At 57.5% G+C, this 24,099-nt stretch overlaps 1 protein-coding gene across 3 annotated transcripts; it reads left to right on the top strand.

Moving 5' to 3' along the window:
• The first annotated feature begins 45 nt into the window (after window positions 1–45).
• Window positions 46–24,099, top strand: PKN1 (protein kinase N1). Of its 3 annotated transcripts, none has more exons than XM_058727712.1 (22): window positions 46–180; window positions 4,481–4,784; window positions 7,219–7,370; window positions 8,508–8,634; window positions 11,760–11,905; window positions 12,158–12,371; window positions 13,171–13,365; window positions 15,421–15,530; window positions 15,626–15,769; window positions 17,573–17,648; window positions 17,733–17,874; window positions 17,965–18,058; window positions 19,936–20,015; window positions 20,092–20,167; window positions 20,250–20,341; window positions 21,751–21,927; window positions 22,137–22,199; window positions 22,320–22,396; window positions 22,595–22,737; window positions 23,109–23,216; window positions 23,295–23,375; window positions 23,816–24,099. In XM_058727712.1, the coding sequence occupies exons 1-22, from the start codon at window positions 160–162 to the stop codon at window positions 24,017–24,019; spliced, it is 2,826 nt and encodes a 941-aa protein (XP_058583695.1). In that variant the 5' UTR covers window positions 46–159; the 3' UTR covers window positions 24,020–24,099. The 3 variants fall into 3 exon arrangements, with proteins under 3 accessions (XP_058583695.1, XP_058583693.1, XP_058583694.1); XM_058727710.1 differs by lacking the exon at window positions 46–180 and adding an exon at window positions 1,176–1,247; XM_058727711.1 differs by lacking the exon at window positions 46–180 and adding an exon at window positions 3,394–3,503.

Here is a 24,099-nt window from a genome sequence, read left to right as displayed (position 1 = left end):
CTGGCCAGGCGGGGCCCGAGCGGAGCAGGCCGGAGCGGGCCGCGCGCCGGCGGGGGCTCGCGCCGCGCCCGCCCCTTCCCCGCCCCGCGCGGGGCGCACGCGCGCTCCTCCTGTTGCCCCTCCCTCCGCGCGGGGACCCCTGGCGGGCGGCGCGAGGACATGGCCAGCGACGCCGTGCAGGTAGGCGCACCTGCGTCCGCAGCCGCCGGGCGGCCGGCCAGCGCCGGGGACCCCCCGCCCGCGCGTTGCCGGGGCTCCCCGGGGCCCGGGAGGCCAAGGTGGGGGCCTCCCGAGGGCCCGGCGCCCCCTCCCTGGGACGACACCGTGGAACCAGCACGGTCCCCCTTTCGGCAGGTGAAGGTACGCACCGAGGGGAGCGGGGAGGTCCGGAAGGCCCCCGCCGCACCCCTAAGCTCCTCCCCTCCCTGAGCATTAGAAGGGGCGCGGCGGAGGCTCTAGTTCGAACGTCTGCGGCTGGCTGTGCGCTCCGGTGCCTGTCGCCCCCGTCACTCAACTAGGCACTCCTTTCTCCCCCCCCCCCCCCCCCCCCCCCAGCATTCAGTTCCCGGCAGGTGCGGCTCCACCTGGGGCAGGTGCCTGGCGCAGTGGCCCGGAGGGGAGGAGGCCGTTCTGTCGGTGCCCCTCCCCCAGCACAACAAAGCTCTGGCGGCCCCCCGCCTCCAGACGGAGCTTTATGATGGTCCCGACGCCACCCAGATTGGCACCTGTTGGCGGAAGTGCCCGAGTCACCTCATTAGATTGAGGAATGGGGGATCCACACGGCCACCCTCAAGGCTGCCGGGTGGAACCTTATCCCCGGCTGGGGATTCTCTTGTACCTAGAACCCAACCTGGGTATGGGTGGCAGGGCTGGGTCACCCCTCCAGCACATGCAGACACACACAGATTGGCACCAACCTGCCACCCAACCAGGTTCTCCATGTGCCACCTTGTGAATATCACAGCCTTGGACTCACCTTCCACATCTGTGACAAGCAAGGCCAGGGTGACTTCTGACTTTGGTTCAGAATCTGAGGCACATCCTGTGCCTCTGGCACCCTCATTAGTGCCTCAAAATCCCTCTTTTGTCCTGTGGTTGCTGTGTAACTGGGTTTTCGTCTCCTTCTGCACCTGCCCCCATCCCCTCTGTGTCTCCCCCATGATCCCCTGTCCCCCACCCCAGTCCTGCTGATGGCCTGTCAGCCTTGCCGCGGAGCTGGGCGTATCTGGTGTTGCCGATCACATAAGGTCAGACCTTGGGGCCGGGGTGGGCCGGGGTTTCTGCCTCTACCCGCAGCCCTGGGAGGGCTGTGTAGGAACCCCCTGGCGCATGCATGCACTTGGCATGTAGCAAACACGACCTGAGAGGAGGCTGTGAGTCCTGGAATGAGGCTGGGCCTGTGCTGTGGTCCCCCCTGCCATCTCTTGCCCAGTTTCTTACCCCCTCCTGGTCATCCCTTTCTTGTGCCTGCTTGGGCCTGCCACCCTGTCACTCTGTCTGTCCCGACGTATGCCTGTCTGTCCTGTGTCCGGCAAACGGATGTCCTGTCCAGATTCCGGAAACGCCCAAAGCATTGAAATCTCCGGATGTGAGGGTCTAGGTCCCTGGCTGCTCTGGGAAGGCGGGGCAGGGAGGGAGGATTCTGGGAAGTGGACCCTCTGGACCTGGGTGTCCTGTGCCTTGGTGGGAGGTGGGGGAGCAGGGCTTCTCCAAGGCTGGGCCAGGCTTCTGATTCATGGGTTTGCCTTGCTGGCCCACAGGTAACCTCTGCCCTCTGGGTAGGAGTGAGTCACCCAAGGGAAGAGAACCCAGGAGGCTGGACCTCCCTCCTTCCCTCCCTGCTCTGCGTACTCTCAGGCCTCAGCTTCTGTTCCTCTGTGCCTGGGCTTTCCCCATTTGAGCTGGCCTGGATCTTCACAGTACCCTGCTCTGCCTGCTAGGGATGGGATGGGGCTGGGTGGTGGGCGGGGACTGGTAGCCAGCCGGTAGTATTAGGTGAACTTGGGTTTAAATTCCAGCGCTGTCACTTTCTCACTGTATGTCCTGGATCCGCTGCCTTTGCCTCTCTGAGCTGTGGTTTTGCCACCAGAAACAATGGGCCTAAAAGGGCATTCATTGTCCAAAGGGAGAGGTGTAGATGAGCCTGTGCTCTGCAGGTGGGGCTGCTGGGAAAGCCTTACTGGGGAACATGGTCAGCAGCCCAGGGTGTGAGTCTGTGTCCTTTAACCCAGGGTTTCTCAGTCTCAGCACTATTGATGTTTGGCGCTGAATCATTCTTTGAGGTGGGGGCTGCCCTGTGCAGGGAAGGATGTGGACAGGCTCCCTGGTCTCAACCCAGTAGATGCCAGGAGCACACCCTCCCCACCCCCAGCTGGGACAACCCAGAATGTTTCTGGATGTTGCCGGACGCCCCTGGAGATGTGTGTGGGGATAACCCCCCGCCCCCCCGATCTGCTGCTGTCATCTCTCTGAGCCTCAGTTTCCTCAGGATTAATGTGAGGGATGAGTAGGCTGGCGAGAGTGATACTCTTGGCATGCATAAACCCTCCCTGGGGGCAGCTGCCCTCCAGGTTGGCTGGGAGCCAAGGAAGACTTTGCTCATCTGTGAAATGGGTTCTCCCGGTGAGGGTTCTCACGTATTGCGAGGCCTGCCACTTAGCTGGTGATCCGATTCTGGGCCCTCCCGTTTTAAATCCCAGCCCTTACTCCTGCTGGCTGTGGGACCTTGGGGACAAGTTATGTCACCACTCCAGGCCTCAGTTTCCTTGTCTTGAAAATGGGGTGATAATAGCACCCCCATCGTGGACTCACATTAGTTGACCTAGGTGGAGCTTGTAATAACTGCTCTTATTATTAAGTCATACTTGGCCTTCAGTGGGCTGCCGGTTTGTGGGGACCGTCACCCCAGAGCTTCAGCACTGGCTTCTCATGATGTGGGTTTCAGGGAGGTGGCATGGCCAGGCCCTAGCTGTGGTCACAGCAGTTGGTGACCAAATTGAGAGGAAGCCGGAAGTCAGGACAGTCTGCATCTGCAGGAAGGGGGCTGGCCCACAGAAGCACTCATTTATCGGGCATGTGCGCATCAGCGTCCGTGGGGTAGGCACAGGGGTGTGCACACACTTGCCTGCCTGTGTTCCGTGCACACTCCTGTACGTATATGAGAGGGTGTAGACACCCCACTCAGCCCCTGGAGCCTGGTCTCCACGCTAATGGGCACGTGAGGTGCGTGCACACCTTAGCAAGTCCTAGGACAAAGAGCGAGGGCCCTCCCTGGTTGTCTCTTGAGAAGCAGGCTTAGTCCTAGGGGAGGCGATGAGGAAAAGGTCCTCTACATGCCCCAGAGCCCCGGAGCTGGCCCCACGCAGGGGATGCTGGGAGCTGGCAGGAAAGAGGAAGTGGTGGTCAGGAGGCCCTAGCAGGGCTGAGGTTCAGGAAGAGGGCGGGGCCCTCAGCCCGGACCCAGGATGGCGCAGGCCAATCCCCCTTTGGACCAGGAGCTGGAGGTGGGGGCTGGGGTTGGGGTGGGGGGCACAGAGGACCCCAGTGACACTGGCCGGAGGCCCTGTCCTTGGGACCTCTTGATTTTGGACCAAGAGGAGGAGACGGGTCCGTGGCCTGGGAGTTTTCTGTTTTGAAGATGAAAATATGTGGGGCTTTTTGAGGCTCCCAGGCCAGGATAGAGGAGGAAGGAGCCGGGGCGCTGCTCTCTGGGGTCCAGGTGTAGAGGACGAGAGGAAGGGAGACAGGGCTTGTCCCAGGACCTCCCAGTTTGAGGACACAGCAGGGGAAAGATGGGGTTTGTCCCCAGGATGTCGTTTGGAAGGAGGGAAGAGGAGGCCTGCCCTTGGCACTTCCCAGTTTGAGGGCATCGCAGAGAGGAAAAGGGGCCTGCTCTCCAGATCTCCAGGCCATTGTTTTGGGGGGGGGGGGGCAGTAGAGGCCTGCCCTTGATACTTGTTTGAGGAGCAGCAGAGGGAAGATGGGGCCTGCCCTGGGGACCTAGTTTTAGGGATAGCAGAGGGGAGTTGGGGTCTACCCTTGGAACCTCCTAGTTTAGGGGGGCAGCAGAAGGGTGAAGGGGTCTGCCCTCAGGACCTTGTTTTGTGGGGGGGGGCAGTGGGAGGTAGGGCCTGAACCTGGGGACCTTCGAGTTTGGGGGGAACACACTGGTGGGGTAATGGGGCCTGTGCTCCCGAATCCAGGTGCATAAGGAATAGATGAAAGGAGATAAGACTGTACTTACTCATGGGGTCCCCTAGTCGGAGGGGACAGAGAAGGAAGAAGGCCCTGCCCTTGGGACCTCACAGTTTGGGGGAATCGGGAAGCGGGGACAGGGCCTTGTCTCACCTCCCAGTTTGGGGGCTCAGAGGATGCGGAGCAGGCCGGGTCTCGGAAGTCCCAGGCGTGCACCGTGGGGTGGGGTCCCCCCCTCCCCCCCCTCCCCCCCTCCCCCCCACTGACCACGCTCCGTCTCCTGCAGAGCGAGCCGCGCAGCTGGTCCCTGCTGGAGCAGCTGGGCCTGGCAGGTGCGGACCTGGCGGCCCCGGGGGTGCAGCAGCAGCTGGAGCTGGAGCGGGAGCGGCTGCGGAAAGAGATCCGCAAGGAGCTGAAGCTGAAGGAGGGCGCCGAGAACCTGCGGCGGGCCACCACCGACCTGGGCCGCAGCCTGGGCCCCGTGGAGCTGCTGCTGCGCGGCTCCTCGCGCCGCCTGGACCTGCTGCACCAGCAGCTGCAGGAGCTGCACGCCCACGTGGTGCTGCCCGACCCTGCGGCCGCCGCCCGAGGTGAGCTGGGGGCTTCTCCGGAGGGGGCGGGCCTGCGGGGGGGGCGGGGGGGGGCCGCTCCACTGCCAGGGGCCCGCCCCGGGTCTCCCAGAGCCAGGCTGGCCCGGTGTGCACGGAGCCCCGGGGAGACGCACCCGCGCGTGACAGCCTCCGGCCTCGGCCTCCGATCCCAACGAACACCGAAACGGGCCCCCAGGGCAGGGTCCTGCGCAGGCGCACCGCCACCCGACCTCCACGGGGTCACGTGAATATCTGAAGACTCACACGGTTGTACCAACATCCGGACAACACCCAGAGATGCTTTAAAACATTTCTTTAGTTTTTGTTTCTTTAAAAAATTCTCGGGGCGCCTGGGTGGCTCAGTCAGTTAGGCTTCTGACTTCGGCTGAGGTCATGATCTCACGGTTAGTGAGTCGGAGCCCCGCGGTCGCGTGGGGCTCTGCGCAGACAGCTGGGAGCCTGGAGCCGCTTGGATCCTGTGTCTCCCTCTGTCTTTCTGTCCCTCCCCTGCTCGCACTCTCTCTCTCTCTCTCTCTCAAAAATAAACATAAAAAAATAACAAAATAGGGGCGCCTGGGTGGCTCAGTCGGCTAAGCCTCTGACTTCGGCTCAGGTCATGATCTCGCGGTCCATGAGTTCCAGCCCCGCGTCGGGCTCTGTGCTGACGGCTCAGAGCCTGGAGCCTGTTTCAGATTCTGTGTCTCCCTCTCTCTCTGACCCTCCCCTGTTCATTCTCTGTCTCTCTCTGTCTCAAAAATAAATAAACGTTAAAAAAAAAAAATTAAAAAATAACAAAATAAAATTTTTTTTTTTTTTTTTTTTTTTTTTTTTTTTTTAATTTTTTTTTCAACGTTTTTTATTTATTTTTGGGACAGAGAGAGACAGAGCATGAACGGGGGAGGGGCAGAGAGAGAGGGCGACACAGAATCGGAAACAGGCTCCAGGCTCCGAGCCATCAGCCCAGAGCCTGACGCGGGGCTCGAACTCACGGACCGCGAGATCGTGACCTGGCTGAAGTCGGACGCTTAACCGACTGCGCCACCCAGGCGCCCCCAAAATAAAATTTTTTAATTTGTGGTCAAAAAACACACAACATAAAATTTATTGTTTTTTAAAAAAGCATCATTTGTTTTGAGAGAGAAACAGAGCATGCGAGTAGGGGAGGGGCTGAGAGAGAGGTAGGGAGAGGATCCCAAGCAGGCTCAGCACGGACAGTGCAGATCCCAACACGGGGCTCGAACCCATGAGCCGTGAGAGCATGACCTGAGCTGAAATCTAGAGTCAGACGCTTAACCGATTGAGCCACCCAGATGCCCCTAAAAGTTATCATTTTTAAGCGTACAGTAGATTCACATTGTCATGCAAGGCATTACAGAACTTTTTATCTTGCAGCCAAAGACTCCTTCCACATCACATCAGTAGCCAGAGACCCTCACACACAGTCAACACCAGCGCCCAGAAGACACCCAAGGACCCAGGCACTATCGTGTGAACACCCAGAAACTTCCACACCTCCGCCCAAAGAAGCACACACACAGTCACAGCCACACACAGACAGTATCTAGAGCCTCTTGCACATGGTTACACCAACCCCCAGAGATTGACACACGCAGCTGTCCAACCCTTACAGACGTACATTGTCCCGTCCACAGCTGGAGACATACACGCACAGTCAGACCAGGCCCACAGACTCCCCCGACACCCGTACACCGCCTCGGCCTGTCAGCAGCTGGGGACCGACGTCGTCATGGCAGTGCGCGGAGATAGTTCATCTAACACCCGGCGTCTCCTACGGTCGCATCTGCACCGAAATTCCCCCACCCCCACTCCCAAGTTACACCACCCTCCGGGACTCACATAGAGCCATGCCGGCATCTAGGGACACACCGGTCTGACTGTACCCACAGGCAGATAGAGCCAGTGCAGACACACCGGCTGGAGATCTGAACGCACCATTGGGCCAACAGTTAGAAACGCGTGCATTGGGTCACCCCAGCACCCAGACCTCACGCCTGGCGTTTCGCCTAGGTACGGGAGCACGTAAGGAGACGCATACTCAGTCATGCCAACACCCTGTGGGCACAGACATAACCACACCTGAGCCCACAGGCTCTCACACAGCTGCGTGAGAAGTGGGGGGCTTCTGTATATAGTTACACCAACACCAAGGACTTATGTACTCGTGGACGTTTGCCCACGCTCGTTCACACCGGTCTTGTCCCAGTGCCGAGGGGGTTTCCCTGGGCGGGCTGGAGTGGAGGGACCTTCTGGGCCCTGGCCCCCTTTTCCTCTTTCCCCTGGCCTTGGGGGCAGAACCCAGGCTGGGCAAAGGGTGGATCCTCTCAGCTGGGCAAAGTCTCTTAGGCAGATGGAGGTGAGGGCCGTTGTGACTTTGTCCTCCCCCCTCCCCCCCCCCCCCCCCCCCACCTCTTAGATGCCCCTCAGTCTCCTGGTGCAGGTAGCCAGGCCTGCTCGGCCACCAACCTGAGCCGCGTGGCCGGCCTGGAGAAGCAGCTGGCCATTGAGCTGAAGGTGAAGCAGGGGGCAGAAAACATGATCCAGACATACAGCAACGGCAGCACCAAGGTAGGGGCAGCATGCATGTGCACACCCCACGTGCGTGTGCACAACCTCCACGTGCGTGCACACCGGTGAGCTGATCCCAGGCTGGGGGGTGGGAACCGCCGTGCCACCTACGTCTGTCTGCCCCATGGGAGGCCGGGACCCTCTGGGTTGGGGACAGAGGGACTGATGGGGGACTTGGAGGCAGGACTGCGGTGTGAGCAGCTTGTAGGGGGCATCTGAGAAACAGGATGACCGTCTGAGATGTCAGACACACGGCAGAGGCTGTGCCCCACACTCAGTCACGCCAGAGACTCGAGGGATGTCCACATCTGGTGGTGTCACTGCTGGTGGCATCTCTGAAACGTACACACATGGTCAGGTCAATACTTAGATGCTATCACCTGGAGACACACAGAGTCATGTCAACACTTGGGCACACGTCGACGCTGCCATAACATCTAGAGACGCAGCCGTAATGACACTTGGAGACCCGTGGAGGATGCCCACCACGGCCACCTCTAGACGTAGAGACCTACACCATCACATAATCCCCAAGGACACACGCACAGGCCAACAGGGCGCCTTGGACACACCCACAGACCGTTAAATTCACACCCAGAGACTGGAGGTGTCACACAGATTGGAGGTGTCACACCCACACTCAGTCCTGGTGTCGCTGGAGTCCCCTTACTGCAGCCTGTCAAACACACCCACCCAGCGACCCTTGGACTCACCCATGTGGCTACAGTCAGGGCTACGCCCGCCTCAGGGAACACTCACCCACGTGTCTGCCATGGTGACAGCTGACTCCAATACGGTGCCTCCCGACGCCAGGTGCGGCCCTGAGCCCCACACACAGATGGGCTCCTTCAGTCCTCAGCCCAGTGGTGGTCACTACTCCCCTCCCTGCAGGGGAGGAAACAGGCCCGGGGAGGCTGAGTGGCTTGCCAGCAGTTACGTGTGTTGGGGGGGGCAGAGCCAGGATTCAGACGCCACGGGCCACATCTCCCCTCTCCTCCTGGGAATGCGTGGATGCGCGTGCTGTCCACGCATCGCCTCTGTGACTCAGTCACCACGGCCCGCACGGGGTGCACGGAGGGCCCGTGGGCAGACCCCTGCTTGCCCAGCCTTCCCCTTACAGCCCACCCCCACCTCCAGGACCGGAAGCTGCTGCTGACGGCCCAGCAGATGCTGCAGGACAGCAAGACCAAGATCGACATCATCCGTATGCAGCTTCGCCGGGCGGGCCAGCTGGAGAGCCAGGCGGCCCCCGACGATGCCCAAGGTGAGCCCCTCGCCCCGAGGCAGACTAGCCCGCGTCCCACCTTGCAAGAGCTCAGCTCCCGGCCCCGTCAGGGGACCCTTTCTGAGGCAGGGAGGTGGCTGTGGGTCACTCACGGTATGACCGGAACCCATTCCTGACCGTCTCTGGGCCGGTTTCCCATTTTGTCCTATGTAGGGTCTGCCCTAGACCAGGTATTAGCAGACTACAGCCCGAGGACTAAATCTGCCACTGCCGTTTTATTTTTGTAAATAAAGTTTTACTGACACACAGCCATGTGCATTCATTTACTATCTTGTGAGGCTGCTTTCGCTCCGCAGGAGCAGAGCTGAGCGGTGGCAACAGAGGCTGTGTGCTCCGCAGAACTGAAAAGATGGACTCTCTGGCCCTTCGTGAAAAGAAATGGCGGACCCCCGGACTAGGTGGCCGCCTCGTCACATTGGCCCCCGCTGTGTAGCACTGGGGTGTCCACAGTGTGTGTCTGTGTCCGCGAATGGGTCTGTGTGTGAATGCCCGGGGGTGACTTGAGCTGACTGCCAACCTGAATTTGTGGCAGGGTCTTGATGTGTGCAAGGTGGTAGCTGGGTCTGCGCCACTGATGTGTGTCAGTATTAATGTGACATTGTGGGGACCAGGGGCTGTGTGTGTGTCCCGGTAGCCATGACAGTTTGTGTGTCCCCCGTGTAACAGTGTTAGCTGTTAGTGGGGATTAGTGTGTTCGGGCCGCTGGAACAGAATGCCGTAGACTAGGTGCCTCACAACAGAGATCTGTTGCTCACAGTCCTGGAGGCCCAGAAGTCCAGGATCAAAGTGTCTCGTGAGAGCCCTCTTCTGGGTTCACAGACAGCTCCCTTTCCTGCTGTGTGTGTGTCCTTCCGTGGTGGAGGGGTGGAGGAGCTCTCTGAGGGCCTCTCTTAAGAGGCCACTGCTCCCATTCACGAGGGCTCCGTCCTCATGACCTAATCACTTCCCAAAGGCCCCACCTCCTAACACATAATACCATCACATTAGGGGCTAGGTTGGTTTCTTTCTTTCTTTCTTTCTTTCTTTCTTTCTTTCTTTCTTTCTTTCTTTCTTTCTTTCTTTCTTTCTTTCCTTCCTTCCTTCCTTCCTTCCTTCCTTCCTTCCTTCCTTCCTTCCTTCCTTCTTTCTTTCTTTCTTTCTTTCTTTCTTTCTTTCTTTCTTTCTTTCTTTCTTTCTTTCTTTCTCCTCTCTCTCCCTTTCCCTTTTTCTTCCTTCCTTCCTTTCATTTTTATGAAAGACAGGGGCAGCTTGAGTGGGGAAGGAACAGAGAGAGAGGGAGAAAGAGAATCCCAAGCAGGCTCCACACCGCCAGCACAGAGCCTGATGTGAGGCTTGAACCCATGAAACTGTAAGATGACGACCTGAGTCAAAACCAAGAGTTGGTTGCTCAATCAACTGAGCCGCCCAGGCACCCGGGGTAGGGTTTCAATATATGAATTTCAGGGGAACAGAAACATCCAGTCCATAGCAATGGGAATAGATAACTCAGATGACAGAGTGTGGGTGTCGTGTGTGTGTCTTTGAGGTAGGGGAGGGGTTAGTGTGATTGCTCGTCTGTACTGGGAATACCTACATGGGCTCTCGGTGACAGTGAATGATGGTATGGTCATGTCCCTGTGCCTCTGGGTGGTATTGTAGCCTCGGGTAATGGTACGATCTTGTCCCTGTAAGTGTAAAAGCCCTGGTGACTATCTGGACATGTGTGACAGCAGGCCTGGGGGCAAGAGTGCGGCTGTGTTTGTCAGACAGTGTGCCGGTGACTGCTGTGTCTGTGTGGTTGGTGTCTAAGTGAGTGCCTGTGAGTGATAGCATGACTCTCTCTGAGTGCCAGGGTCTGAGTCTGGGTCAATATACAAGATAGTGGGACTGTCCTTGGAACCTATACCCATGGAGAGTGTGGTCTTGTGCCTCTGGTGACAGTGTGTCCTTATTGTGCCTGTCCCTGTGCCATTGGGTAACTGTGACCGTCCTTTATTGGGCCATGGCTGTGTCCCTACGACTTGATACCCAGTCTGTTTCCCTGCAACATTTGTGCCTGTGGGTATTGGTGATGCTGTCCTGCCTGTGTGACAGTGTGATGGCATTTCTTTGCCGTCCCTGTGCCTTACCCATGTGGCAGTGTGATTATGGTTCTCCCTGGGCTGGAGTTAGGGGGCCCCAGGGGTTTTGCCACAGTGTAAATGTGTCCCGTGAGGATGTTTGTGTCTTGTGATCATGTCTCTCTGCCCTGTGACAATATCCCTGTGTGGTGGTGTGGCTGAATCTTTGTGAGAGTGTGTTCTCTGCCTGTGGGTGACCGTGTGCCTACGCTGGTGACAAAGCAATAATGCCACTGTTCCCCTGTGAGTGACAGTGTGGCGATGTCTGTGCGACAGTGCCCTTGCTCTCCCAACTGCATTGTATTTCACCACGTGGATGGTCACATTCGTTTACCCAGACTCCTACTGGAAGAAACGGGGTTATTTCCGATCTTTTGCTCTTAGAAAGAAGGCTTCAGTGAGTAACGATGTACACATGTCAAGTGCAGAGGTGCTTCTATGGGATAAAGTTCCTGAACTGGGTTTGCTGGATCAAAGGGCCATTACATTTGCAATTTTGATAGGTGTGGGCAAACTGCCGCCCTTGGAAGGCAGTTAGTAAAAGTTACTTTTTTTTTTTAAGTGTCCCTGGGCCTGTGTGATTATCTCCTTCTGGCTATCTAAATGGCCACAGTGTCTCTGTGACCGTCCCTGGGATGCAATGGGACCCTGTCAACACGTCTGTCCTTTAAGCCTTTGTTGATCGTGTCCCTGTGTACATGACTGTTCTGTATGACAGCCTAACTCTGTCCCTGGGATGGTGCCTGTGGGTGACTATGTTTGGATGAAAGAGTGATTGCATTTGGGTGGAAGTCTGACTGCCTGACAGTGCGACAGGCCCCAGGCGCTGAAGGTGACAGCGCGACTGTGGCACCGTCACCCCTTGCTTGGGAAAAACCTGACGCATCTTGGTGGTGGTGTGTCTGTGGCCAGTGCACGTTCCTGCGGACACCTGCGCATCGGGGGCTGGGGTGGTCGGACCTGGGTCCTAGGCTGGCCTCACCACCCGGCGTCCCACGCCCACAGGGAGTGCAGACCTGGGGTCCGTGGAGCTGCGCATTGAGGAGCTGAGGCACCACTTCCGAGTGGAGCACGCGGTGGCCGAGGGTGCCAAGAACGTGCTACGCCTGCTCAGCGCCGCCAAGGCCCCGGACCGCAAGGCGGTCTGCGAGGTGAGGGGCGGGACTTTGGCGGGGGCGGGGCCCCAGCGAAGGGGCGGGAATTGACCCCGTAGGGCCTCCTGCGGTGAGGCTTCAGCGAGGGGCGGGACCTTGGCCAGGGGTGGGGCCTCAGCCGGGGGTGGGGCCTCGTTTTCCCGGAGCCCAGGGGTAGGACCCAGGTGGTTTGAAGGCTAGGGCCAGGTAAGACTTAGCCAGGCTTGGGGAGGCCCCACCCCTAGCCCCACTCTGTCCCCCCCATTACAGGCCCAGGAGAAGCTGACCGAGTCCAACCAGAAGCTGGGGCTGCTGCGGGAGGCTCTCGAGCGGCGCCTCGGGGAGTTGCCCGCGGACCATCCGAAGGGGCGTCTGCTGCGCGAGGAGCTTGCTGCGGCCTCGTCCGCAGCCTTCAGTGCCCTCCTGGCGGGGCCCTTCCCTCCCACGCACTACAACACCCTGTGCAAGCCCGCGCCACTCACAGGTGGGTCCAGACCTCCCCCATCCAGACCCCGCCACCGCGGCTCTGTATCCTCGACCTCTCCCCAAGCCCTGAGACCCTCAACCTAGATTTCCGCTTTCCCCACGCCTGTACCTCATCCTACTTCATTCTCCATGCATCACAGCTCTGTAGCCCGGGTCCCCACTTCCCTAGGCCCCACAGCTCTATGCAGTGGACTTCCGGGCCCAGCTTGTCCTCTGATTCTGGACTCTTGCCCCCATGCCCACCATGTCCCCATCACTACCCCTTCTTACCCGGCCCTATTTTTCCCTCCAGCCATAGCCCTCCAGCCATAGCCCCCCAGCCCAAGTCTCGCAACCCCTCATTCTCAGAGCCCTCAGCCCTGAGTCTGCCCCCACCCTGCAAGGCCAGCTAGCTCCTCCCTCCCCTCAGCGGTTACTTCCCCCTTAGATCAGCCCTACCCTAGACCCCTGACCCCTTCTGGGACCTCTGGTCAGCTCTCTGAGTCCTACCCTCGATGCCCTAGTCCAGTCTGGCTCCCATTGCCTCATTGGCCCGTGCCCTAAACCCATCTTCTGTCGATAACCCCCAGCATCCAGAGCCCCTCCCCAGCCTGGCCTACCCCAGCCTCAGCCCTGCCCCTTCTCCCATATTTCTCACTTGTGGGCATCCCTGCATCAGACCTCCTGCCCCTCCCCCCCCGCCCCGGTTGTCCCTCACCGACTTCCACCTGTGTGCTGGGCACACACATTCTGGATATGCCCACTTCGCCTTTGGCCTGTGCCAGATATGGGCGCCTCCTGAGCCTGCCCTCCCTCAGGGACCCTGGAGGTGCGTGTGGTAGGCTGCAGGGACCTTCCAGAGACCGTCCCCTGGAGCTCCTCACCCTCAGTGGGGGTGCCTGGCACCCCCGACAGCCGCACCACCTTCCTGAGCCGCCCAGCCCGGGGCCTTTACAGCCGAAGCGGAAGCCTCAGTGGCCGGGCCAGCCTCAAAGTGGAAGCCGAGAACACCAGTGAGTGGGCACTGAGCCTTGGAGGGATGAGATGGGGCGGGGATCCTGGGATGTCACATGCTTGTAACACTTTATTTATTTATTTTGAGAAGGAGACAGAGCATGAGCAGGGGAGGGGCAGAGAGAGAGGGAGACACAGAATCTGAAGCAGGCTCCAGGCTCTGAGCTGTCAGCACAGAGCCCGACGCGGGGCTCGACCCCATGAGCTGTGAGATCATGACCTGAGCCAAAGTCAGACTCTCAACCGACTGAGCCCCCCAGGCGCCCCTAGAACTAGTACGTTACGTTCATTAGGGTGGATATTGTTTTAAGAAAAAAAAAGAAAATACAAGTGCTGGGGAGGATGTGGAGAGACCGGACCCCTCGCTCACTACCGTTGGGACCGCAAAGTGCTGCAGTCTCCGTGGAAAGCAGGATGGCAGGTCCTCAAAAAATTAAACATGGCATTACCGTGTGACCGGCAACCCCTCTTCTGAGCACACACCCCAAAGAGTTGATCTGTGGACGCTCATGTCCACAGCGGCATTATTCCCGACGGCCAAGTTGTAGAAGCGACACAGGTGTCTGCTGACGGATGAACGGATGAGCGGAATGCGCTGTGTATGTGCCGCGGGGCGGTATTCCACCCCCAAAAGGCAGCCTCGATACTGACACGGGCTACAGCATCGACGAACCTGAGGGCGTTAAGCTAAGTGAAACAAGCCCGTCACAAAAAGACACGTTCTGTACGATTCCTCTTCTCTGAGGTGTCGAGACTAGTCCAGGTCACGGAAACGAAAGAAGGGTGGTTGCCAGTGGCTGGGCAGGAGGGGAGAGCAGAGAGTTGTTGTTTCACGGGGACAGAGTTTCAGTGGAGGGAGACGAAAAACGTTCTGGAGATGGATGGTGTTTGGTAGTCGCACAACAGTGTGAACGGAACGCTTCAAAGTGATTACAGCGGTAAATGTTATGTGAATTTTACCCCAGTTAAAAAAAAAAAAAAGGCATCCAAGAAAGTAGGTACAAAAGAAGAAGAATAATGGAGCAAACACCCATGATACCACCACCCAGGTCAAGGCAAGCAATAGAACTCTCTGGAAACCCCCTTTCCCTCTCCCCTCCCATTCTAGCCCCTTCCTCTGTCCAGAGGTAGCTACTCTCCTGACGTGTGGTTATCATTTCCCTGCTTTTCTTTGTAGTTTTAGCACCTATGTACACATCTCAAAACAACATAGTTTAACCTTGCCTGGTGTTTGAACTTTACATACGCAGAATCATACAGAACGTATTCCATGGTAATGGCTTCTTCCATTTAACTTTGTTTGGGAGACTTAGCCATATCATAGCATGAAGCTATAGTTTATTCATTCATTTTTTTTTTTTTTAACGTGTATTTATTTTTGGGACAGAGAGAGACAGAGCATGAACGGGGGAGGGGCAGAGAGAGAGGGAGACACAGAATCGGAAGCAGGCTCCAGGCTCCCAGCCATCAGCCCAGAGCCCGACGCGGGGCCCGAACTCACGAACCATGAGATCGTGACCTGAGCTGAAGTCGGCCGCTCAACCGACTGAGCCACCCAGGCGCCCCTATTCATTCATTTTAACTCCTGTTTAATAGCCTGTTGTCTTAGACTGAGCCGTAACAAACTGCTGCGGCTTTTTAAAGTAAAAAATAGTGAGAGTTGAATATCAGCTGATAAGACTATACTATAGTTTATATGTTAATTCTGTGAATAGATAGATATTTCTAGTCTGGGGCCAACATAAGCGTCATATATGTGCATTTCCCAACGTAAACTGCGTGCATTTTTTTAGGGTGAATTCTCAGGAGTATATTGCTGGAAGTTGCATATAGAGTAAAAGCGAATTTGGGTCCCTACGTCACACCATACACAGACATCAACTGGAAGTATATTAAACGCCTTAACGTGAAAGGGCAGAACCATAAAGCTTTGTCACGATAGCACGGTGAACATGATGGGGGGAGGAGAGATTTCTTTACTAGGATAGGAGATATGATCCCCCCTACACACACCCCAAACATTTTCTGACACCCTCCCCCACCCCTCATTCCAGGCGAGGTTAGCACTGTGCTCAAGCTGGATAACACAGTGGTGGGGCAGACCTCCTGGAAGCCATGTGGCCCCAACGCCTGGGACCAGAGCTTCACCCTGGAGCTGGAAAGGGTGAGCTAGGTGGGGGGGATGGCAGGGCCTGGAGGAGGAGGGTTCTGGACCTCAGGCACCCCGAGTGACGGCTCAATTCCTCTCCCTCAATTGAGGCCCGGGAACTGGAGTTGGCTGTGTTCTGGCGGGACCAACGGGGCCTGTGTGCCCTCAAATTCCTGAAGTTGGAGGATTTCTTGGACAACGAGAGGCATGAAGTGCAGCTGGACATGGAACCCCAGGGCTGCCTGGTGGCCGAGGTACAGCCCGACCCCTGAGCACGAGAAACTACTTTCCCACATGCTCCCATTGTCCAGAAGGGAAGAGATGTTTGGGATTCATCTCTGAACCTTGATAGAAAAATGTATGTAATTAATGACGTCAGTGACACACCGTAAGCTGGGGTTGGTTTTGTTCTGAGGGGAAAAGATTGACCAAAAAAAAAAAATTGCAAAATTTTGCCAAGCCCGAAAAGAAAAGAAAAACCTGGTGGTGTGTCAAGGAGATTGCTATCAGAGCCACAGCAGACTAGAGAGAAAGCCCTTCTGCAGTGCTGTTAGGGTTAGGGTCTCAGTTGGGGTACCCCACCCTTGGTGCTGTGGCCAAGTGCGCCCCAGTGGGCCGGATCCTTCTCGGTTTGCGTGGTCGGGTGTTGAGCAGCACCCCTGGTTTGCACCCACAGGAAGCCAGCACCCACCCCCACCCCCAGTTGTGACAATCAAAGATGTCTCCAGACATTGCCAGTGTCCCCTGGGTGAGGGCCCGCGGGCTAATAAATGACATTCCTAGCTGACCCCTCATGGTGTGAGCCACACCCTGTCCTAAGTGCTTTGCCGGCTTTAACTTGTTAATCCTCACGCAGACCCACTTCAACCCAGTTCAGAAGCGATCCTCCTTAGTCACATCTGAGCGGGGAGAAAACAGAGGCACCGAGTAGGAAAGCCCCTGGCCCTCTCATTCAGCCAAAAACTTCCTCAAAAGTGCTTTGCCCCTGACACATATACATGTGCCCTGCGTGTGTGGGAATCCGTACCTCGGTGTGGGAATTCTGACGTGATCTCATAATCGAGGACCGCTGGCGGAAAAGAGCAGGGACCAGGGCTGACTCGAGCGGCAGGGCAGTGAAATTGTTCTTCCGTTCGGGAGACCGGCCAAAACCCAGCGGGTGGCTGGGTGGGTAGCGGGGGTGCGAATTCTGAAGCAGTCCTGCTCGCCCTCGAGGTCTACTTATAGCGTTCTGTTTTGTTTCGCTGCCTCCCCAAAAGCACCAGCCGATAGAACTTTCTACAGTTCTGTGGTCTATGAGCCTACAATAGTCGCATTGTGTGGTAGATGGAAATGCTGTATCCGAGCCCCGTCCAACACAGCAGCCGCCAGCCACGTGAAGCGTGGCTAGCCGGACCAGGGAACTCAAGTTTTAATGTTACTTTAAATTTTTCCTGAATTTAAATAGCCCTTCATGGCTAGTGGTGACCATATCGGACACGCATAAGGTCACACAGTTCTGTGACTTTTAGCGCCTTACTAGAGGATGCAACCAGAGTGGGGAGAATGGCACCAGACCGGCGGCTCCCCCACATGGGTGGCACCGGCATCCCCTGGAGAGCTTGTTGAAACACGGACTGCTGGGCCCCTCCCCCGTGTTTCTGATTCAGTGGGTCCAGGTGGGGCCCAGGAATCTGCATTGCCGGCAGATTCCCCAGGTGATGCTGCTGGTCCGGGACCACACTTGGGGAATCAGGACACTCGAGGATGTAGGACCTTGCTGGAGCTGAGTGTGCGTCTCGTTGGGTCAGACCCCCCCTCTGCACCCCTGGAGGAGGGTTTGGTTGCCTGCTTCTTGCCTTTCCAAGATGGGGTTTCAGGAGGTAGCCCTGCCAGGCCATGGATTGTTTTTTTTAGCCCCTTGGTACCTTATAACTTCTTAATACTCTGTGTTTGGATGTGGGGCCGCAGTGATCAGAACCCCCAAAACATATGGGTGTGCACACCTCCTCTCCTAAGGGCTTCCCCCTGTGCCTAGAGGTGGGGGCAGATTCTCACCCACTGGCCCCTCTCCCCAGGTTACCTTCCGCAACCCTGTCATTGAGAGGATACCCCGGCTCCGAAGGCAGAAGAAAATTTTCTCCAAGCAACAAGGTGAGGAGGGGGTGAGCAAGCTAGAGGAGAGGCCAGGGGTCCCGGGAGTATCGTGAAGGGTGACGCCTGCCCCCATCCCTCCAGGGAAAACATTTCAGCGCGCTAGGCAGATGAACATCGATGTTGCCACCTGGGTGCGGCTGCTTCGAAGGCTCATTCCCAATGCCACGGCCACGGGTACCTTCAGCCCTGGGGCCTCTCCGGGACCTGAGGCCCGGTCCACAGGGTAAGGAGGGAGGTCCCTGGGGTCTAGGCTGTCCCTGGTTGCTTGGCAGGGTGCTGGGTCCCAGACAAACCCTCCTCCCGTGTTCTACAGCGATATATCTGTGGAGAAGCTGAACCTTGGGGCTGACTTGGATAGTTTGCCCCAGAAGAGTTCTCTGGGCCCTCCTTCCATCCCATCGAGCCTGGTGAGTGTCCCACTCATTTCCCCCTGGGCCTGGCTTAGGCAGCTTCAAAGATTCCTCCTCTGGGCCTCATTCCCAGCTCAAGGCCCAGAGACCACCGGGAACTTCCCTGGGTCACACATCTCTTCTAGAAGCAGGGTCCCACTCTCTATTCCTGAATAAAAACATGAGCTCAGGAGCCAGGCCACCTGGGTCCTTGTCCCTGCTCTGCTATTTATTAGCTGTGTGACCCACAGCAAGTTGCTTCGCCTTGCTGTGCTCTGTGCACTGGCCTGTAAAGCAAGCATGTTTAAGACTCAAGTCTAGGACAGAAGTCAAGATAGCGGTTTTCTCTGGTTGCGGCGGGGAGGCGGTTATTGATAGGAGGGAGATACAAGGGAGCCCGTCAGGGTCATGGCGATGTTGTGGGTCTTAATCTAGGGCAGAGATCAGCACAGTTTTTCCATAAAGGGCCATTGCAGAAAGCAGCCACACATGATACATCCATACACCAACGGGCGTGGCTGGATCCTGGCACAACCTCGCTGACGGACACTGAAGCTTGAATGTCGTATCACTTCCACAGATCACAAAATGTCACTCTCCTTTTGATTCCCCACCCCCCCCCCCCCTTTAAACACGTCAAAGCTATTCTTAGCTCACAGATGGTACAAAACATGTTTTACCCAACCCCGGTCTGGGTGCCACGCACCCAGGTGGACACGTGTAAGAGCTGGCTCCCTTGAGTGCATTTTACACCTCGCCTAAAAAAAAGAAGAATAACATATGCTTCTGGATTATATTTATAATAATAATATAATGACAGGCACCATGAGATGAGTTTGGCAAAACAAAATCCAAAAGTTTCATACCACCAAATGCTGGGCAGGAGGCGGGGGAACAGGCAGTCAGTGGGAGGCTCGCAAATTGTTGCATCTCGGGAGGGCATAGCTGGCTGAGCTAAAAATGGGACATCGTCTCGACCCAGGAGTTCCAATCCTGGACGTGCACACATGTGCGCATCCCGGAAGTTCACCGCGGCAGCTTTGTGTGGGCAGAAGTGAAAACGTCAGAGTCCGTTCGTAGGAGCCAGTGCTAAATAAATGACAGGTGGGAATAGTACGTGGCTGTGACATATGCGCGGTGGCGTAGAATAGCTTCTAAGACGGGTAGGAACGTTCCGGTAGGAACGTCCGGATTAGGATATTGTCAGTCGTGGGAGCCAGGAAAATGGAGCCTCTACCATCAACGTTTGCTTGTAGAAAATCTATCTAGAAAGCCACTCAGGAAATCCTTCATGGTGGCTGGTTCCGGGGAGGGGGGCTGGGGCACGAGAGGCCGGTGTTTCCCGCCACACACCTATCCGTGCTGATTGGATTTTTACAGCCGTGTCTGCAGTGGAGGATGATGAACCGGTAGTAACATGTTCCCGTTTGCAGTATTGATCTTGACTCTTTCCAAAGTTCCATGCACACGTGGGGTAAAGAATTAAGTGGCTCTCAGGGCACATACCCATCAAGGCAATAAGTAGGCAAAATGATAAAATGTATTTACAGCATGAAGAAAAGCAGCGAAAGGGGACGGGGAGTATGTGTGTCTCGGGGAGGGGGGTTCTGTGAGTTGTCTGATATGCTGACCAGCTGACCATCTGCGAAGGTGACATCCCGATAAATGCCCGGAGGCAAGGGAGGAGCTGTGCAGATGCTGGTGGGGAAGAGAGGACTCCCCACCCTGGGTGGGAGGGAATAGTCTGGGCAAAGGACTTGAGCTGCTGTGTGCACAGGACAGCGTGGCAGGAGGGGAGTGAGCATGAGGGCGAGCGGGAGGAGAGGCGACGTCAGAGAGGTGACTAGAGTGCAGTTATATTATGGGGTGCCTCTGACCCCCTGTCTCTGCTGCAGAGCTCCCCGATCCAGGAAACTACCACCACTCCCGAGCTGCCTTCGGACACCCAGGAGACCCCAGGCCCCGCCCTGTGCAGGTGACACCCCTCCCCCACTCCCCACCTGCCACCCCTGCCTGCCGTCCTTGTCCCCACCACTGTCTTCTCTCCACAGCCCTCTGAGGAGGTCACCCCTGACCCTCGAGGATTTCAAATTCCTGGCGGTGCTGGGCCGGGGTCACTTTGGGAAGGTGAGGCAGGGGGCAAGGAGTTGAGGGAACTGGGGGTTCCCGGGCTGGCCACGAAGGTCCTCGCTGCCCACTGTGGTTCCAGGTGCTGCTCTCTGAGTTCCGGCCCAGCGGGGAGCTGTTCGCCATCAAGGCTTTGAAGAAAGGCGACATTGTGGCCCGAGATGAGGTGGAGAGGTGGGGAACCAGCTGGGGCCCTCTGAGAACCTTGGTCTCTTCTTCTGGGAAGTGGGAGACAGAGCAGTCCCCTCTTTGGAGCTGCTGTGACAGTGATTTATAACAGCCACTTATTACTAAGCCAGCACTTAAGATGTTAACAACTCTTAGAAAGTGCCCACTGTGCGCTTTATGTCCAGTAACTCATGACAGTCCTATGCGGTAAATATTACTGTTCCCCTTCTGCCGATAACACAGAGAGGTCAAGCAAGTTGCCCAAAGTCACAAAGCCAGTAAGCAGCAGGTCAGGGATTCAAACCTAGAGACTCGGACTCTTAAGCCTGCACTCCTTTTTTTTTTTTTTTTTTTTTTTTTTAAATGTTTGTTTCTTTATTTTGGGAGAGATTGGGAGAGAAAGAGGGGAATTCCAAGCAGGCTCCACACTCAGTGTGAAGGCCCAATGCGAGGCTCGATCTCACGACCATGAGATCATGACCTGAGCAGAAATCAAGAGTCAGATGCTTAACTGACTGAGTCACCCAAGCACCCTTGAAGGCTGTACTCTTAATGGCACCATTACACTGCCCCTGCTTTGGGGTTAGGGCCCTGGGTCCAAATCCCACCTCTGCCACCAATTTGCTTAGAGGCCTGGGGGAAGTCACTTTGCTCTTCTGATCCCCAGCCTCCCCATGTATAAAAGGGGGGTAATGATGCCTTTCTTGCAGGGTTGTCAGGTAGATTAAGTGAGGGGATGCATCTAGAGCATTCTATACAGTATCTGCCCCCCCTGTAAAAATGCCCAAGAGAGACCCTGATTGTCCCTAATCTTCCTGACATTTTTTTTTTTGTTAATCAGGAACCCAACTCAGACAGCCTTAAGCAAAAGAGGAATTTATTGCTCTGGATCAGAAAAGTGTAGGGGTGTGTTGCCTTCAGGCATGGCTGTATCCAGTTGCTCAGATGACGTCTCGCTGTCCTCTTTCCTCTTTGTGGGCTTTGCTTGCAGTCATTTCACTGGGGGCAGAGAGAGCCCCCTACCACAGCAATTTAAGGTTCATCTACCAGTTTTAGCCCTTCTTCCTTAATAATTCCAGCAGAAATCCTGAGGTTGAGCCCCACTAGCTTGGCTCGACCATTCCCGAACCAATTCCTGGCCAGGAAAATGGGGTGCTCCAATTAGCCCACCCTGGCTGTTCCCTAAAGGGATGTCTGGCGGGGCGGGAGTGGGGGGGCGCTGTTACTAGGATGATAGATGGATTCTGGGTGCTTGTTTAGCCGCTGAGGTTCAGAAATACTAAGCAACTTGCCTCAGGTTGCACAGCCATTCGAGGCCCCCAGCAAATAGGTGATGGCTGAGGACTCCGGGGAGTGTGGGGCCTGGGGGTGGGGGACTGCTGTGGTCTCTGACCCCTGCCTGCAACCCTGCCCAGCCTGATGTGCGAGAAGCGGATCTTGGCGGCGGTGACCAGAGCAGCACATCCCTTCCTGGTGAACCTGTTCGGCTGTTTCCAGACGCCAGAGCACGTGTGCTTCGTGATGGAGTACTCAGCCGGCGGGGATCTGATGCTGCACATCCACAGTGACGTGTTCTCTGAGCCCCGCGCTGTGTGAGCCCCCCGCCCCTGCCCCGCGCCCCGCCCCCAGAGAGGCTGTGGCGGCCCTCTTCCTACCCTCCACCCTTTGGCCCCTGCCTTCTTCCCCCAACCTCCTGGAGTTCTGGGGAGCTGGGGGCTTTGGGGGACGTGAGAGCCAGGTTTCTGTGGCCTGCCTTCCTTGCCGGGAGGCCTGGCCCCGTCACACGAGCTTCTCTCTGCAGCTTTTATTCCGCCTGTGTGGTGCTGGGCCTGCAGTTCCTGCACGAACACAAGATCGTCTACAGGTGTGTGCCTGTGTGTGCGTGTGCTCCTGTACACACGCTCTGCCCACGGGGGGCCCTCAGGCTTCAGGCAGGGCCCGGACCCCCACTCATCCCTCTTTACATCCCCCCAACCCATCACAGGGACCTGAAGTTGGACAATTTGCTCCTGGACACCGAGGGCTATGTCAAGATCGCAGACTTTGGCCTCTGCAAGGAGGGTGAGGGGCGGGGCTGGGATTTGAAGGGCTGGCCTTTGGGGATTAGACAGAGTGGGGAGGGAATGGAGTCCCCAACCCCACCTGGGCCGCCCCCAACCCTAACGCTGGGGTGGGGCTGACTGGCTGGGCCACCCCATGCTGGGCTGGGCTACCGCTGGGACCCGCACCCGAAACCTCACATGGCCCTACTGCCCCCAGGGATGGGCTATGGGGACCGGACCAGCACATTTTGTGGGACCCCGGAGTTCCTGGCACCTGAGGTGCTGACAGACACATCTTACACGAGGGCTGTGGACTGGTGGGGGCTGGGTGTGCTGCTCTACGAGATGCTGGTTGGAGAGGTGAGGCCCCAGGCTGCTCCCACCCTGCCTGACCCTGGGATCACACTGGGAACTGCTTATGCCTGGGCGGTGGGGGGGGGGGGGGGGGAGCGGGGGAGGGGGGAGCGGGGGGGGGAGGAGGGAGGAGCGGGGGGGGGGGGGGAGGAGCGGGGGAGGGCCAGTGGGGAATCATACTGTGCCTCCATGTGCTGTGTGGTGGGGGCAGCTGGCTTTGCCTCCCTAGCCTCAATTTCTCCATCTCTAAAATGGGGTACTTACCTTCCCACATCAGTCAGCCCCCAGAAGTAGCTGGGAGTGGACGGCTCAGGTGGGGCTGGGAGGGGAGTGGCCAGAGGAGGGGCCTAATTCACCCTGGCTCTCCCTGTCCCCAGTCCCCGTTCCCAGGGGATGACGAGGAGGAGGTATTTGACAGCATAGTCAATGATGAGGTTCGCTACCCACGCTTCCTGTCCACCGAAGCCATTGGCATCATGCGCAGGGTGAGGAGCCCCCGACTTGGGCCTGGGGAGGGGCTCTGGGGCCGGGCAGGGGAGGACTGACACCTCTCCTCCCCCCAGCTGCTGCGGAGGAATCCAGAGCGGAGGTTGGGGTCCAGCGAGAGGGACGCAGAGGATGTGAAAAAGCAGCCCTTCTTTCGGGTAAGGTCCCCCCAAGTGCCTGGCCAACCCCCCCCCCCCCCCACCAGAGACCTGGTCAACCTGGTCACCCCGTCCCCCAGGGCCTAGTCATTTCTCCCCTACCAAGACCTAGTCACTTCACCTCCAACATTGTCACCTCCGTCCCCCCCCCCCCCACTCCCACTGACCCTCCCACACGCACATCTGCTCCAGGCCAGCATGGTGCAGACCACTGCCCTGTGTGTGAACCCAGGCTTCCCCTCCCCCACCCCCGGGCTCCCCATGCTCACACTGTGACCCTTACTGGGCTGCCAGTAAGGATCACATTTTATCCCTCTATCTTATGACTCCTTATGTCAATCCCCCAGATGCAGGGCTGGTCAGGGCACAGGGGCTGGTCGCTGGGGCAGTCTGCTCCCCAGCCTCTCCTGCTGACTTCTGTCTCTCTTCCGCCCCTGCAGACACTGGGCTGGGACACTCTGCTGGCCCGGCGCTTGCCACCTCCCTTCGTGCCCACGCTGTCAGGCCGCACGGATGTCAGCAACTTCGATGAGGAATTCACAGGGGAGGCCCCCACGCTGAGCCCGCCCCGCGACGCGCGGCCCCTCACGGCCACTGAGCAGGCAGCCTTCCGGGACTTCGACTTCGTGGCCGGGGGCTGCTAGCCCTCTCCCCTGCCCCTGCCCCTGCCCTGCCCAAGCTCTTAGTTTTTAAAAAGGCCTTTGGGGTTTGCCCCACCCACGCA

This window comes from Neofelis nebulosa, chromosome 4, assembly GCF_028018385.1.
Source record: "Neofelis nebulosa isolate mNeoNeb1 chromosome 4, mNeoNeb1.pri, whole genome shotgun sequence".
NCBI classification, from domain to species: domain Eukaryota; kingdom Metazoa; phylum Chordata; class Mammalia; order Carnivora; family Felidae; genus Neofelis; species Neofelis nebulosa.
This window is presented reverse-complemented; position numbering and strand designations above follow the sequence as displayed.